The 16459-nt window shown below is 32.0% G+C and overlaps 4 protein-coding genes across 4 annotated transcripts; 3 read left to right on the top strand and 1 right to left on the bottom strand.

Annotated features, from left to right (window-relative positions):
* Positions 1-1229: 1229 nt before the first annotated feature.
* Positions 1230-4053, top strand: LOC114194417 (purple acid phosphatase 18-like). The gene is made up of 5 exons (XM_028084612.1): positions 1230-1435; positions 1967-2635; positions 2777-2965; positions 3048-3136; positions 3291-4053. The coding sequence occupies exons 1-5, from the start codon at positions 1259-1261 to the stop codon at positions 3508-3510; spliced, it is 1344 nt and encodes a 447-aa protein (XP_027940413.1). The 5' UTR covers positions 1230-1258; the 3' UTR covers positions 3511-4053.
* A 262-nt stretch (positions 4054-4315) lies between these two features.
* On the bottom strand, positions 4316-6365 carry LOC114194418. Its single transcript, XM_028084613.1, has one exon. It carries the CDS (start codon positions 6280-6282, stop codon positions 5011-5013), a length of 1272 nt encoding a protein of 423 aa, XP_027940414.1. The 5' UTR covers positions 6283-6365; the 3' UTR covers positions 4316-5010.
* A 2539-nt stretch (positions 6366-8904) lies between these two features.
* On the top strand, positions 8905-11767 carry LOC114193402 (protein FATTY ACID EXPORT 6-like). The gene is made up of 3 exons (XM_028083179.1): positions 8905-9212; positions 10734-10821; positions 11347-11767. The coding sequence occupies exons 1-3, from the start codon at positions 9014-9016 to the stop codon at positions 11417-11419; spliced, it is 360 nt and encodes a 119-aa protein (XP_027938980.1). The 5' UTR covers positions 8905-9013; the 3' UTR covers positions 11420-11767.
* Positions 11768-14250: 2483 nt separating this feature from the next.
* Positions 14251-16401, top strand: LOC114193710 (taxadiene 5-alpha hydroxylase-like). The gene is made up of 4 exons (XM_028083611.1): positions 14251-14742; positions 15084-15525; positions 15750-15937; positions 16024-16401. The coding sequence occupies exons 1-4, from the start codon at positions 14251-14253 to the stop codon at positions 16324-16326; spliced, it is 1425 nt and encodes a 474-aa protein (XP_027939412.1). The 3' UTR covers positions 16327-16401.
* Positions 16402-16459: the final 58 nt, after the last annotated feature.

The raw sequence follows: 16459 nt of genomic DNA, 5'->3' as shown, positions 1-16459 counted from the left end.
ATTATATTATTTATTACTTGTTTAACAATTGTATGATATTAGAACGAAAATTTAAGTAAAGTGTCGTGTTCCACTCAATATCATCCATATTACTTTTGAAGGCTTTTGACGCGAATAGAAAAAACAAACACGTTTAGTCTTCAAGATTTTAATAAAAAGTGAAAAATACATAAAAATAACTCATAACGCATAAAAAACAAATTACCTAATGGTATCAATATGTATTCTTTAATTATCTATTCATCATTATTTTCAACCATAAATTTCCATAAAAAGAACACTTAATAAAAAAAAGTGTACAAAGACAACTTTATTTTTAGAAGTTCACAACACCCTCTCTTTTATTTTAAAATAGGTTGATGATATTTATATAATTTTTTCATTTTTTTTTTCCTTTGTCTCTTTTTCATCCAAACTAAACAGTATCGGTGTATACTAAAGACCGAGCTCATGACAAATTATACATGTATCATCTAAAGATACCTGTTTTTGTTTGTTCTGAATTGCATATATTACATAAATAAATATTATTTTTAATTAACATTTTATCCTTTGTCCACGACTAAAATGTTAAACACTTGAATATATTTTTACTATGCATAAATATGTATTTTAAATTTTTATCAAAACTAGGGTTTGAAATCAATTTAAAAATACACATAGGACTGTATTTATAATAAAAAAAATATAAATTAAGACCAAAATACATATAAAGACTAATAACAATATAAACAAAATACAAAATAGTAATGATATCTTAACATTCTTTTTTAAGTTGGTGTATACAAATAGTATAAACCAAATTCTTTATAAATAGAATCAATTATCGATCTTCGTAAAAATTCAATGAAAATATCTGTCAACTTATGACTTGAGTTAATAAATTTAATCTTAATATTTTCGTACGTAATTTATTTTTAAATGAAATAATAATTAATCTTAATATATTTAGTCTTTTCAGTATATTTAGTCCTCCGATGAAAAACAGTAATAAAATCGTTATGAATATCACGTGATCAAACGTTTAAATGTTCAACTTTTTAAAAGCAAGCGGTTTTTTTCAATATTAATGTTTTATTTTATTTTGAATAGAAAACGTAGAAGGTTAATGTTTATATGAGCTGGAAAATGAAAAAAAAAAACGGTGAATTCGATTATACATAGGATAAGTGACGCAACGACAAATTTGCTGATGTCATGGGATGGTTGGACTTTAGGATGGAAAGTAGAAAGAAGGATTGAAGTGGAAGCAGGTACAATGTTGTCTCAGGTAGATACTGATATGGAACGACCAAACCACAAACTTCTTCTGATTCTGACGCTTCTTTTTTCAACCGTCACGGTTGAATCTGAATACCTTCGCCCTCTTCCTCGTAAAACCTTAACCTTCTCACGGTATTCAATTTCCAAGGCCCACTCCTCTTATCCTCAACAGGTCAATCAACCTCGTTTTCATTTTTTTTCCAGTTCTGTGTTATTTATTTCCTATTTGATCATCCTTATAGTACCTGGTTTCTTTTTTGTTTTGGATTGGATTACTGTATTCTGTTGGGTTATATTTTCAAATTGTTTTCTATTTCGTGATACACTGAAAGCTGTTTGTTTTGTTTTATTGGATCTAATAATTGGAAGTAGATGGTTCTTTGCTTCTAAATGGAGAATACCAGTTTCTAGCTTGATATTGAGCTCAAATTTGTGTTAGAGATTGTAATTGTGTAGTTTGTTTGTAATTTACCTATTTGCTCTTCGTTCTGGTGGCCTTTTAAAAGTGAGACTGTGCGTAAACAAATAATGATTATTGCTTATCTGCTTATTTGGTAACATAAATGGTTTGTTTCGCTTTCTATAAATCATTTCCCAGTTCTGAGACAAATATACAGTGAACTGTTAACCATGCTTCCTTTGTCATGTACATTTATTGTGACTACTAAATTTCAGTTTCTTTGATGTCAATTGTTTGTTCCAGGTACACATTTCTTTGGCAGGAGAGAAGCACATCAGAGTTACCTGGATAACCGATGATAAACGTTCACCATCATATGTAGAATACGGAACATTACCTGGGAGATATGACTCAATTGCTGAAGGAGAGTTCACTTCTTATAACTATATGTTATATACCTCAGGAATGATACACCATGTTGTAATTGGACCTTTGGAAGATAACACTGTGTACTTTTACCGTTGTGGGGGAAAAGGTCCTGAGTTCCAGCTCAAAACCCCTCCAAACCAATTTCCAATTGTTTTTGCTGTGGCTGGTGATCTTGGTCAGACTGGCTGGACTAAATCAACATTGGATCACATTGACCAATCTCAATATGATGTCTACCTGCTTCCAGGAGACCTTTCATATGCTGATTGTATGCAGCATCTGTGGGACAGTTTTGGTGAACTAGTGGAGCCGCTTGCTAGTACAAGGCCATGGATGGTGACAGAGGGAAACCATGAAGAAGAGAACATACTATTGTTTACGGACAAGTTTGTGTCCTATAATTCCAGATGGAAAATGCCATTTGAGGAAAGTGGTTCGACTTCAAATCTCTATTATTCTTTTGAAGTTGCTGGTGTCCATGTTATTATGCTTGGCTCCTATGAAGATTATGATGTGTCCTCTGAACAATATAGATGGCTAAAGGTTAGTTGATTTTCCTTATTCATCAAGAATTACTATAGTTGTATAAGTGTGTTGCGAGCCTTGATCACGAAAAAATAGTTAGAGTCATGTTTGTTGATATATTTTTTTTCACCCTTTGATTTTCTTCATCCTTCTCTCCAGGAAGATCTGTCAAAGGTAGATAGGGTAAAAACACCTTGGTTGCTTGTGTCATTTCATGTACCGTGGTATAATAGTAACAAGGCTCATCAAGGTGCAGGGGATGATATGATGGCAGCTATTGAGCCGTTGCTTTATGACGCTAGTGTTGATTTAGTTCTTGCTGGTCATGTTCACGCTTATGAACGTTCGGTATGTCTTTATGCTTTAGCATATTATTTTCTTTGTAAGCACCCATTTGATGAAAACTGGGTTTTAATACTCTGATTGTCAGAAACGTGTGTATAATGGAAGATTGGATCCCTGTGGTGCGGTCCATATAACTATAGGTGATGGAGGAAACAGGGAAGGCTTAGCTCGGAAGTAAGTTTCAGATCCAGGAACATTCCAAGAATCTGTTTTCTGAATTGTTTACGTGAAAAAGAGCTATATTGAGGTTTATCAGATGCATGCTGCCTGAAATTTGTTTTTCTTTCATTGTTCCTAGATGTGTCCTTACAAGATTGTTTATTGACAGATATATAAACCCACAACCAAAGTGGTCAGAATTCCGTGAAGCCAGTTTTGGTCACGGTGAGCTGAAGTTTGTAAACTCCACTCATGCCCTCTGGAGTTGGCACAGGAACGATGATGACAATTCAGTAAAAGTTGATGATATCTGGATAAACTCTTTGGTCAGCTCAGGATGCGTTGATCAGAAGACACATGAACTCAGAAGTACACTTATGATACCCTAATAGTTGTATCTGCAACTGTTACTCCGTAACCGTGTGAATCAGAATAAGTTCGGTAAAAATATAGATGATGAAACAATACTTTAGTTTACAATGGTATCACTAGCGGCAGAATGGATAAAGTCAGGTATTTCAGTATATTGCCGCTCGTTTTCCTAGTACATAACATATATTTAGATATACTTAGATACTCTTAAGGACTTGGACTAGTCAGTAAATTGAGCATAAGGCCAGTTGTCTCTTTGCAATTTATGCCGTTGCCTGTTCAGTCTGAACCTGTAAGATTGGTTTCTGTATGTACAGCAAAAAAAATTGGGTTGCTTACTGGTTAATGAAAAATGTATGCATTTTATATTCAGGACTGGCATTCAGATTGTTGATATGATTCTAGATCCTTGCAAAGAGTAAAGCCATGATGATTACTGGGATGTCCGAAGGTCTAATTAACAAAGTGCCGAAGAGTAAATGGTACATGATGGAATGTAAATTAGCAATCGAAGAATAGAGTCACATTATGGATTATTTCAACTTTCATTACATTTCATATACTCAAATCCGTCTATGCTAACAGTAGAAGAATCGAAATAAAGGCTAAATGAGAAGTTCTGGGTTGACCTATTCTGTATTGAAGTACTAAAAGTGATTTACACAATGTGCATCTACAGATTCTACACATGAAGTCTGCTAAATTGAATCTAATTACATTTAACCCATCGTAGCAAGTTTTACAAAGATCTGTATAGAAACTGATTTCTGATAACAGATATCTGTATCTGGTGAATTGAGGCGGGTAAAGTCTTTTCCTTTCCTCCATGTTGTTTGTGTACAATTAACTCCATTTTACAATATCACCATTAAGTCGTTGGATTGCTCGGCCTTGTTTCTGCTGTTTTTTGTATAATTAATAACAAACCAGCTCCATCCTCGCAATGTCTCTTGGTTTGATGTCCACACCAGTTAGCATGAGCAGACATGATTATGTTCAAAAGCTGTAGGGGAACAGGCTGTCCTCTATTGGCTCGAGAACGGCACTGAGCAGTGCGCATAATGTCTTCATTTATCCAGTGTAAACATATAGATCAGGTCATGTAGATGTAGCAGAAGTAACATTAAAAACTGCAAAATTATCTTGATTCTGAAGGTCCATTCAGTGCATTGTCCAATCTTTAAAAGAGCGTTCGGCTACTAAAACATCGATACAAAAACACAGTCCAGTTCCAATCAGTAAACCGATTGCTTTACTCAGACTGCTCCTGTCCTTGTTCAGCATATGGGGGCACAGCAATAATCTGTAGACTTTCAATAGACTCATCGGAGAATGAATTATCCATGCATATCATATACAGATAATCTTGCCGGACTCTTGCGCGGTTTTGCATGGTGGATGTGGATAATGAGGCAAAAAAACTCTGACAAAGTTCTTGGTTCACAATTTATTTTAAATAGTTTCTGTGTTGGGTTTAAGCATCTTTTCAAGGTGATCAATCTAAAGAAGAAAGGACCTCAACTGGAGAAGTGTTTGCTCAGTCTCTCTTCTTTACAGCGTCTCTGGTCTCCAACCATGGACTCAAAAGTATCCAAGAGACCATCCAAACCCTCTTGATTCTCCCCAACTGCCTTCAAGGCAAATACAATACTCTCAATGGTAGACAAGTAACCAGCTTTAGGCTGATGTCTCACATCACTATATAAGCTCGCCTCATTTACTTCCAACTTCACATGGGGCAAAACATTCAACCAAGGATTTTCACTGTAAATCCTTTTCGCCTTGGCCCATGTTCCATCCAAAACAATCAAGTTCTTCACCTCAAAACCAATAGCATCTAGGTCACTAATATTCACAGCCTTATCAGAGGGAAATAGTAGCACTGATCCAGGACGAACCTCCAGCTCAAATTCTTCACATTCTTCTTCCAAGTCTGCATCCCTGTTCGGTGGCTTTCTTTGAAACTTCTTCACCAAAAACCCTTCTGAGAGTGCTTCAGAAGCTTCGGGATAAGCCAAAATATTGTCAAAGCTTAACTTGGGGGATTCACATTGTGCTTGTGCTTGTGCTATCCAAATATGAGACAGAGAGCTAATGGCACCATATTTGCCAATGGCAACATTAATAGCAAGACTACCATTATGTTCATGCACACCTCTAGTTAAACCAAAATTTGGAGAGACAGCATTTTTCTCAACTTCATCATTCACCAGTGCACCATCAGTGGAACTCACTTGAGTCCCAACTTCAAAATGAGTGGGAGAATCCAGAAAACATCCAAGATCACTTCTCAAACCACATTTTTCGGCATCATCAACATCGCTCAAGTTAGAGCTTTTCTCAGAAAACAGTTTCTGGGTGTCTCCAAATTCGCCATACGGACGAGAAAGGAGTACATTCATGACGTTTCCAGCACGACCCGTTTGGCAATTCGGATCCAACAAGCGAATCTGGAACCGGGCGTGGAAATTAACATCAGAAACAGTTGCAACGGTGAGATTCTTGAGGCCCAATCTAGCGATTCTGGTAGAATTGAGGGGGTGCTTACGCTCAAGAGCGTGCTGCAGAATGGTTACGTGGACGGAATTTTGGAGACACGGTGTGAGGATTCGAGAGCAGAGACACGTTCGTGTGGGTTTGGAACAAGACGGGCAAATGGGTCTTTTAGAATTACCCTGAATTGTCGACATCGAAATCTTGGTGACTCTCCGCAGAAGGAGCTTGTGACCGTGTAAAGGTTTGAGATTGAACCAGGGGGTGGTTTGGATTTGGGTAACAAGAAAAACCATCCCTATAAGTTTGGTCTCTAAAACAAAACCCTAATATGTTTCGTGAATGTAATTCTGAATGAGAGGGTAGGGTAAAATAGAATCGTAGTATTTATTTTTTTAAACGGTGGATATATATATATATATATATATATATATATATATATATATATATATATATATAAATGATATTTTAATTATTTTTTATCCACTTTTAACTCATTATTTTTCTTATCATTAAATCATCTATTTTAATTGTTTATTATTTTTCTTATCATTAAATCATCTATTTTAATTGTTTATAATGATATAATGTAATGATCTAAAGATTAAAAAAAAAGTGAATTAATCATTATTCATATATATTATATGTATATATATGATCGATTTTTTCTTGCTATGGCTATGAATATATTGTTAAGGGTGTGAAGTATACAAAATTATTGAAATGTTTAATTTTATTTCATATATGATATAATAGATTAATCATTTGGTATATTTTAATTGAATCCATAAATTTATATTTATTTGATAATTACATTTTGTTGTCTAATGGTAACCATAGAAAATATTGTTACACTATAATTAAACTATGGATTATGATACCTTAAACACTGCTAGTATTTTTTTTCCTATAAACTTTGTATCTAATATAAAGTTCTTGAGACCCCGGTATAAGTATGGTTTTACAAATATTAAAATAAGTATAAATATGTGTAACAAACACAAGTGTTATCGCAAAGATTTTTAAAATTTATGAGTTATTTAAATTTTAAAAATAATTAAAAAGGTAAAACTAAAAAAACAATATATATATATATATATATAAGTATAAATATTCATAAAATAAATTTTAGTTATTGAAATAAAAAATTTGTTTAGTTATTATTTAATCTGATAATTTTAAAAAATTTGATTTGAATACATTTTTAAAATGGATTGAGTATTCAATAAATTTAAAATTTTCAATTGAATCTAATGTTAACTTATTTTGCTAACTATTACTATTAAATGATTGACGTAATTATAATTTTGTCACGTGAATTTGTTTAATTTTCATCCATATTATTTTATTATTTTATAATTTTATAATTTATGATTTTATAATTTTATGAATGACAATACAATGATGACAACATAATAATAAGATGGATATAATAATATGATAGTATAATGATATGTAATAATATAATCATATAACGATATATTAATATAATTATATGAAAATAGGAAGATATAACAATATGACAATATCATGATAACACGATATAATGATAAAACAATAATAATTAAGAGGATAAAGTTGAAAATAAAAAAAATACACCAAAAAAATGTATCATATATATATATATATATATTAAGACAAATATATTTTGTAAAAAAAATTATGATATTAATTTAAGTTAAAAATCCTAATTTGATAAAACTCTAGAAAGAAGTAATAACTTCAAAGTAATTTTAATTTTTTTATACCTTCCTGATTCTAACACGTGAGAACGTTTAAATACTAATAATAATTGAACATAAAAGAAAAATAAATATACTTTAGATAATAATTTACTATCTAATTAATTTATTGAAAATGATATTTTTGTTTTAATAGTACTGAAAATCGTTAGTTCGACGAGTTGAATTAACTTTAATCGTTTCGGTATGATTTTGGAAAAGAAATATAAAAGAAAGATATCGAAACTATAAAAAAAATTGTGTTATCGTTTTTATAAAAAGTTAAATAGAAAAAGAAAAGTATACAAAGAAACACAAATATTATAAATAAAAAGATAATTAATAAATAAGAATTTTTATATTTTTATGCTCATATAAACCCTTTCTTCTTAAAAACATAAATTTAAGTGGAGGCTTTACACATATTTATTTCTTACAATTCGATAAAAACAATTTGTTTGCATCTTTTCCGATTTGTTTTGCACGCTAAAGTCTTAATCATAAGTCAAATTCCAAATTAATCTCCTTCGAGTTATATTTTAGTCAAACTAAAAGAAAAAAAAAACATTTGTTATTCTTTAATTAAAAAAAATTCACTCGCACCAATTTTTGTTTAGATATGTGTTAATTGAGTACCAACTTTTAAAAAAATACCTAAATTAAATTATTTTTAGAACAGAATTATTAACGTCGTTAGCGGTATTGATATTTCAAATGATAATCATGAATAAAGTTAACGATGATAATAAATTTTTTAAAAAATACCTAATTGAGACATTTCTTCAAAAATTATTGAAACTCAATTAACACTTTTTAAAAAACGTATACCAAACTGGCACGTATTAACAAAAATTATCATCCGACTAATTAAATCTATCCAACTAACTAAATCTATTCACAGTTAGTATTAAAAAATTGAAAAAAAAAGTCAATGAATTTATCACGTATAATATTTTACTTTTAAATAACGTTATAAATTCTCATCTTTCATATTGTCTTCTCTCATTTAATAACACTATCTCATTTTTACAATTTCACCAGTGTATTTTTCTGACTTTTAAATATCCAACATGTATGTAGTTTTAAAAATTAAGAGCGTTGAATGTCTGAATAATTCTAAAGGAGCAAGTGGGATTGAGGCGTTAATAATATTGGACTTGTGCGTTCCACGCTCCCTTTCCCTTCTCTCTCTCTCTCTCTCTCTCTCTCTCTCTCTCTCTCTCTCTCTCTCTCTCTCTCTCTCTCTCACTCTCACACGCATTTTCAATCATTTTTCCGATCGAAGGATTCTGAATTTTCCGAGAAAATGCACGACTTCTGCTTCACGATACCGTACGGTTTGATGCTAGTTGGTGGTGGACTGTTTGCGTACATATCGAAAGGGAGCGTAGCTTCTCTCGCCGGAGGTGCCGGTTCCGGTTTGCTTCTCATCATCGCCGGCTACATCAGTCTCAATGCCTTTGGCAAACGAAAGAACTCTTACTTCGCTCTCGTTCTTGAGACCGGTATCTTCTATTTCCCTACCTTTCATTATTGTTACGTAGTGTTGTTGTTTTGGTTTGGAGATGTTTGGCTTCGTCGCGTGTGATAGTTGACTTGTTCTCGATTCTGGATCCGAGACGAGTTCTGTGCTAGAATCCGTGATTTGATGAGTTTGTTGAGATTGATGTGAGGAAAGACGTGTATATTTGCCGGATTCGTGTTGGATTTTATGAAACGTTGGATTTGAATGTTCTCTGTGTTAGGATGTCACGGTGATATTTCCATGAATAACTTTATGTTTTCTCCTAAAGAATCAGCTCGATAATCCTCTTAGTTTCTTAAACTATATTGTTTTATGAGCTACTTATAATGCTAATAGGAGAAGAAAGAAAGAAAAATTAAGAAGGTAAGTCGAATAAAATTTCTCCAGTGAGTTGAAACCAGGAGTTTAGTTTTTATACATTATCGGTGCAAAAATTTTAACACTGTCAAATAATCTAAATCTTGTCAACCTATCGGAAATCTTGAATGCGTGGTTTTCAAAGCAGTCACTGTAAGAGTTAATAAATTTACCATACATCGCAAGTTGTGATAGGATGATTGTTTAAAAATCATTTACAAACTCATTGCATACAATATTTTCTTGAATCTCAAGCATCAACTTATGAAAAAGTTAAAAGAGAAGTTGAGATGTGACGATGCATATGTCGTTTTAACTTGTGTGGGAGAAGTCGACTCATTGTGCCCTTTAGGATTCATTTTTTTTTTTGTCTTCTGTAAATGTTTGTTGAGAAGTTTATCTAAACTCAACCTTAGGGGTTTCCATGATATTCAACCATGGTGCTTTTCCGTGTACTGCTTTATATTTCAAGTGATTAAGAGGAAGAGGATGTTGGGGGATTTATTAGGTTAGGTGTAAGAGTAAGAGGGAGGGGAAGTGATACATAGTTGTATTTTTGACTTACTGTCAAGTAGTTGGGAAATCTATGGATATTGTTGAATGACACGGAGACTTCAATGAATTCATATAGACGGATCAAGATATGTTAGGTGCATGGTTTATTATAATAATACCTCTTATTTGCAAAACGCAAGAGTTTCTGGAAATGTATTTAAAATTTCTCAGGCTATTGGAATTAAATGGGTGAGCTTTACGCAATGGGACAAATGTCTTATCGTTTTGGTGTTTTAATCTTATAGCACAGTAAGAGCAATCTGATAACTTCGGTTCATTTGTAGTTGCAAAAACATAAGCCGTCAGCTTGAATCGTATCTTTTGAATGAATGTATTGTATGTTCTTTAATGAAAGCATGCTCTATTTTTGTAATGGCTTGCTTTGCTCTTACTCATTAATAGAAGGTATGCGCAGAAACTTTAGCAGAGGTAAAGATGTATCAGATTACATTGTCATGTGTAGGATCTAAGAGTATCTCTGTGTTTATACTGGGAATGTATGTGTATTGCTTTGTATTCATCTGATTATGGTCCACATTAGCAGGAGATGCTCTATGTTTTTTTTTCTAATTTGTATATTGTGAAACAGCTTGTGCAGCCACACTAACTGGGGTTATGGGGCGGCGATATTTGGAAACATCCAAGATTATGCCTGCTGGTCTTGTTGCAGGAATCAGGTAATGGAAGGATTGATTAGAAGTACCCGCATTTTAAATAGTTTGTAGATTATAAATCCATGTCCACATGTTTTTTGAAAAGTAAATGCATGCATGAAAATAATTTTGTTCTTTAAACTCATATTAAATAATCAAAGCTTCAACATACCCATTAATTTTAGAACAAAAGAAATAATTATATGTGCTATCACCCCAATTTGTTTATGCATGTTCTAAAATTTATTTTTAACTGCACATTGCTTATTTATTATGTTCAAAATTTGAAGTCAGAAATCAAGCACTGGATACTTATTCTATACTTTGTCCAATTGCTCCACACCTGTCGCTAAGAACTATTGTAATCAATATAATTTTCTTGCTTGTTGATCCTAACCGTGTCTGCAGTCAGTATATGCATTTGTAGACTTTTATGCAACTAAGGATGTTTGGGTTTTGTAAAATGTTGCTCGTGGGTGTATATCCCTAATAGATAAACGTATTTTGTTTGTATATAGGATTACGAATTTGTCTGTCTTTTTCTTGCAGTGCTCTCATGACTCTGTTTTATCTCTTCAAACTGGCAACCGGCGGCAACCATCTCCCCACCAAGGCTGAGTGATGATATGATGATATATGGTATACTTGCTCACTATATTACAGATTGTTGGTAGACCTGCATGCCTTAGATGGCTAAGATATAGCATTGTACTTTAGTGATTTCAAAGTGTATGGAACAAAAGATAGTTGTTGTTGTCATTTTCTTTATACACGTAGGAGAATTGGGCGAGTCCTCCATCACTCTGGAAGCAGCTCGTTTTATTTCCTCCTTTCCTTTTTCTTAGAATACCTTACCACTGATTGTTTAAATGCAAATCTGGCTCATATTTGTTGCATACTTGACAAACTCCACTGTATTTCCAAATGAAATGTATTAAGACTTGTTATTTGACCGGTCAACAAATTTACATTTCTGGGTGTGACAAATTACATTCTCTACCATTTTATGTACTGACGCTTGTCTCCAATTAATTAAATTGTTACTTGGGTATTAAGCTTAACTTAATTTTATAAAAATACTTGGTAAGATATGGCTGTTCCTACTGAATTTTGATATTATTTTAGGCTATGTGGTAGTTGAATTTCTCGAATAGAAGTATTATACACTTTCGAAATTAATCCTACAAATTGGCAAAATTGACTTTACAGACTTCTAAAGGGAAGGTTGTCTTCATTGTCATCTCATTATTTTATGATACTATTTCCTATCTAAATTTATAACAACTTTTTTTTATTTATATTGAATTTGAAGTTTAAACGTAATTGAAATCTTAATTAGGTTTCTCAATGTGAATATTAATGAATATTAATGGGTTGTCTTATTTTATGTTCATGAGCTGTTATTTTTAGTTAGAGAAAGTTGGGTGAATATATTAGTATTATATTGAGTTTCCGAGGATCATTGATTTTTTTAGTTTTTTGGAGTCATGTTTGCATTTTTCTAAATATATGTAATTCAAAATTTTTTATGTTTTTGTGATAAAAATCAGTTTTCTTCGTAGATTAGTTAATTTAGTTTTGATTTATATATAATAATATAATTGAGTTAATGTTTTACTTCAATGTATTATATATATTTTATAATAAGTATAATTTATTTAATTCGAAAAGTACGTTTTTTATCATAAATTTGTTGAGGTCTCTTTTATTTTGTATTGTTTTTTTTAATGATTTTTTATCTAATAGTAAATGAATGATAAAATTTGAGGTGTGAGTATATTTGAAATATCAAAATTCATAGTATTTCTAACATTGTTTTATTTAAAATTTGTGACTTTTCTTTTACATCATTGGTGGTGACGGCTTCTTATGACGCGGAAAGAGTCCTTCACGGTTATAAATAAATGATTATGAGTATTTTTTTTTATTGGTATTTTTAACTTACACAAATGTATAAAGTCATTTTTAACTATGTTTTCTACCTTCTCTAAAATAAATAATACAAGTATTTTTTTTATAAGGTTAGATCTCACTTTTCTAAATATTCATTAAGAATCACCTTTAGTTTATAACAAAATAATTATTATAAAACTATAAATATAAATTTTTAAAGAAAGGACATTACAATAGGAAATCATTGCAAAAGAACAGGGTTTAGAATAAGTTTGTTTTACAAATAAAATACACTATTATATTTTAAAAATTTAGTATAATCTAACATTTGAATAAATTTTGACAAGTTACACAAGAATTCTATATTTCTATATTTATATAAAATATTTAGTTGGTTATCTATGAATAATTTTTTATTTATTTATCTTATATAAAACTAGTGTGAATAATATATCCTCTCTTTTTTTGTGTTAGAGTTATCACTTTTAAGTGATAGAATATTTGGTACACTCAACTTGCGCCTTTACATACAAGTGCAAGCAGAGTTTTTTGTTTAAATAATAAACTAGTAAATGCCCTATAAATATGAGATAGTCAATGGTGTGAATGACAATAATATTGAAGATGCTATGTATATGCATTGTGTGTCACACAACAACCATCACTAAATTTTAACTCTTATTTTATATATATATATATATATATATATATATATATATATATATATATATATATATATATATATATGATTGTGTCATCATTGGGAAATGATACTTGTTGATAGTCTCTATCCTTCAACAGAAATTAAGTTCCTTGTTCCTTATTTTCAATACCTAAGACAGACACATATGAGACAAAAGAAGAATCAAGTCAAGGAGTTCAGAATAATGTGCTTAATATTCCATCTATTGTTGCATAAATATTAACACTTTTCCTTTTTATCTGTTCACAAATCTTACACCTAACTTCTAGGTGACACCAATTTCATCTTATTTTTTTTATTTAATTTAATTACAACTGCTGCATTAACTAAATAAATAAATATGTGAAAATTAAAAAGGACAGACAATGATATGATATTTTGACTATTAAATTTTAATAATTATTTTTTTAATATTTTGACTATTAAATTTTGATAATTATTTTTTATAACATGAGATGATATATTTTAAATAATTTTGAAATATTAGAAATGAAAAAAAAATAAAAAATTATTTAAAAAATGACATCTAAAATTATAAGAAAAAATTGTCAAACTTGAAAAAATCATTTTGCAAAGTGAATACCTGAAAAGTTTGTCTTTGGGAGCCAATCAAATTAGAGAAAAGATGTTAAAATAACATGATAGCTATGTATGAAAACATCCTTACATCAGATTACAGTTTCAATAATGTGTTTTAATAATGTCCAAAGCCGGCTTTTATCAAGCAGTTTCATTTGTACGCTTCAATTCATTTGTTTTAATAAGCAAATGACAAACACTCAAACAAAAGTCTGACATAAATAGTCTCACAAGAGCATTGCTACCTTGAGAATCTGAAAACGGAAAAAACTTGAACCATGAATCTTCTTTGGTTGGGTTTTCTCTTCTTCATCCCAATCCTTCTTCTGTTCAGAAGAGAAAGAAACCCTTCTAAAAGGGTTCCTCCTGGTTCACTTGGAATACCTATTATTGGCCAAAGTCTCGGCCTTCTTCGAGCTATGCGTGCCAACACTGCAGAAAAATGGGTTCAAGAAAGGATCAACAAGTATGGTCCCATTTCAAAGCTAAGCCTATTCGGAAAACCAACAGTGTTAATCTATGGACAAGCTGCAAATAAGTTTGTATTCTCTAGTGGCGGCAACGCAATTGCTAACCAGCAAACACAATCGATAAAAGCGATCCTAGGTGACCGAAACTTGCTGGAACTGAGTGGTGAAGATCACAGCCGAGTCAGAGGTGCACTTGTCTCGTTTTTGAAGCCAGAGTCTTTGAAGATGTATGTGGGAAAAATGGATGAAGAATTCAGAAATCACCTTCAGATGCATTGGGAGGGGAAACACCAAGTCAAGGTTTGTACTTTGTTGTTGCAATTTACAACCCAATAGCTGTTTGATTAAAGGACAGTATAATTTAGTAAGTCGTGTAAGAAGTTTCATATAGATCAAAACTAGTTTATAATATATTAATGACTGTAAACTTTCACTCTGGTATCAATTAGTAAGATCGTTTAGCATTAGACAAAAAACTATAATCATTGGTTATGATGCAACTTTTTCGATTGTGATTCGGTTAATTTGAACTTTGTCGCCTGCAACAAATACATGTACACTCTTCTTTTGGGGTCAAGAGAAAGCAAAACTAGATTGGGAGAAAAATATTGAGTCACTTGTTATTCTTGTTTTTCTTTCAGGTATTGCCCCTGATGAAGAATCTCACGTTCAATATAATCTGCTCTCTTTTGTTTGGTCTTGAGCGTGGAAAACAGAGAGATCAGTACCTGGATTCCTTCCAAACGATGATAGAAGGAATGTGGTCAGTCCCAATTAACGTGCCCTTCACACGTTACAATCGTAGCCTTAGAGAAAGTGCAAGAATTCAGACCATGCTGAAGGAGACTGTGCAGAAGAAGAGGATTGAACTCGAGCAAAATGCAGCATCTGCACGCCAAGACTTGATTAGTTGCTTGTTAGGCATGGTTGATGAAGATGGCAAACACGTTATGACAGAGAACGAAATCCTCGACAACATTAAGCTTGTCATGGTTGCTGGACACGACACTTCATCTGTTCTAATAACTTTCATCATCAGACTTTTAGCCAACGAACCTGCTATTTATGCAGCAGTTCTTCAAGGTATGCATCAACAAAGTGTGTGTACTCTTTACAAAGATACAACATGATTTCTCACTGACAATGCATAGAAATTAAACACTTGGTTGGATTATAGATTATATGAGTTAACAATCTACAGTTTTTACATTATTAGTCAATCACAAACCATCATTTATAATGAGTTTTTGAACTGTTATAACATGAGAATGCATAGAAAATGAACTCATTTGGTTTGATGCTTGCAGAACAGGAAGAGATAGCAAAAGGCAAGTCCTCTGGAGAGGCATTGACATGGGAAGATCTTTCAAAGATGAAGTACACATGGAGAGTAGCAATGGAAACTCTTAGAATGTTTCCTCCTATTTTTGGTGGCTTCAGAAAAGCTGCAACAGATATTGAATACGATGGATATTTCATACCCAAAGGATGGCAGGTAATTGAAACTCTGTTGCCTGTCATTAGAACTTCTATCCATGCAATTATGTTGTTACTGATCAAATCTTTTGAACATGTTTATAGATTTTCTGGGTGACAGCAATGACCCACATGGATAACAGCATTTTCTCAGAGGCATTGAAGTTTGAACCTGGTAGATTTGAAAACCAAGCATCTTTACCACCCTACTGCTTCGTTCCATTTGGTGGGGGAGCAAGAATATGTCCAGGGTATGAGTTTTCGAGGCTTGAAACTCTAGTTGCAATTCATTACCTGGTGACCCGGTTCAGTTGGAAGCTATGTTCAGACAATTTCTTCAGTAGGGATCCAATGCCAGTACCATCTCAAGGGCTACTCATTCAAATTTGGCCAAGGAGACTTTCTTAATGCTCATTTCTTATGTATAATACAATGTACCAAAAATAAGTCAATTTTAATAACCAGCGAATGATTATTACCTTATTCTGTATTCGCACTTCAAAATAACTTTTAGTTACAATCTTACAGAAAAAAAGGAAGA

The sequence above is a fragment of the Vigna unguiculata genome, chromosome 8, assembly GCF_004118075.2.
Source record: "Vigna unguiculata cultivar IT97K-499-35 chromosome 8, ASM411807v1, whole genome shotgun sequence".
In the NCBI taxonomy this organism is placed as follows: Eukaryota; Viridiplantae; Streptophyta; class Magnoliopsida; order Fabales; family Fabaceae; genus Vigna; species Vigna unguiculata.
The sequence above is the reverse complement of the archived record's forward strand: the minus strand, read 5'-3'. Positions and strand labels throughout refer to the sequence as shown.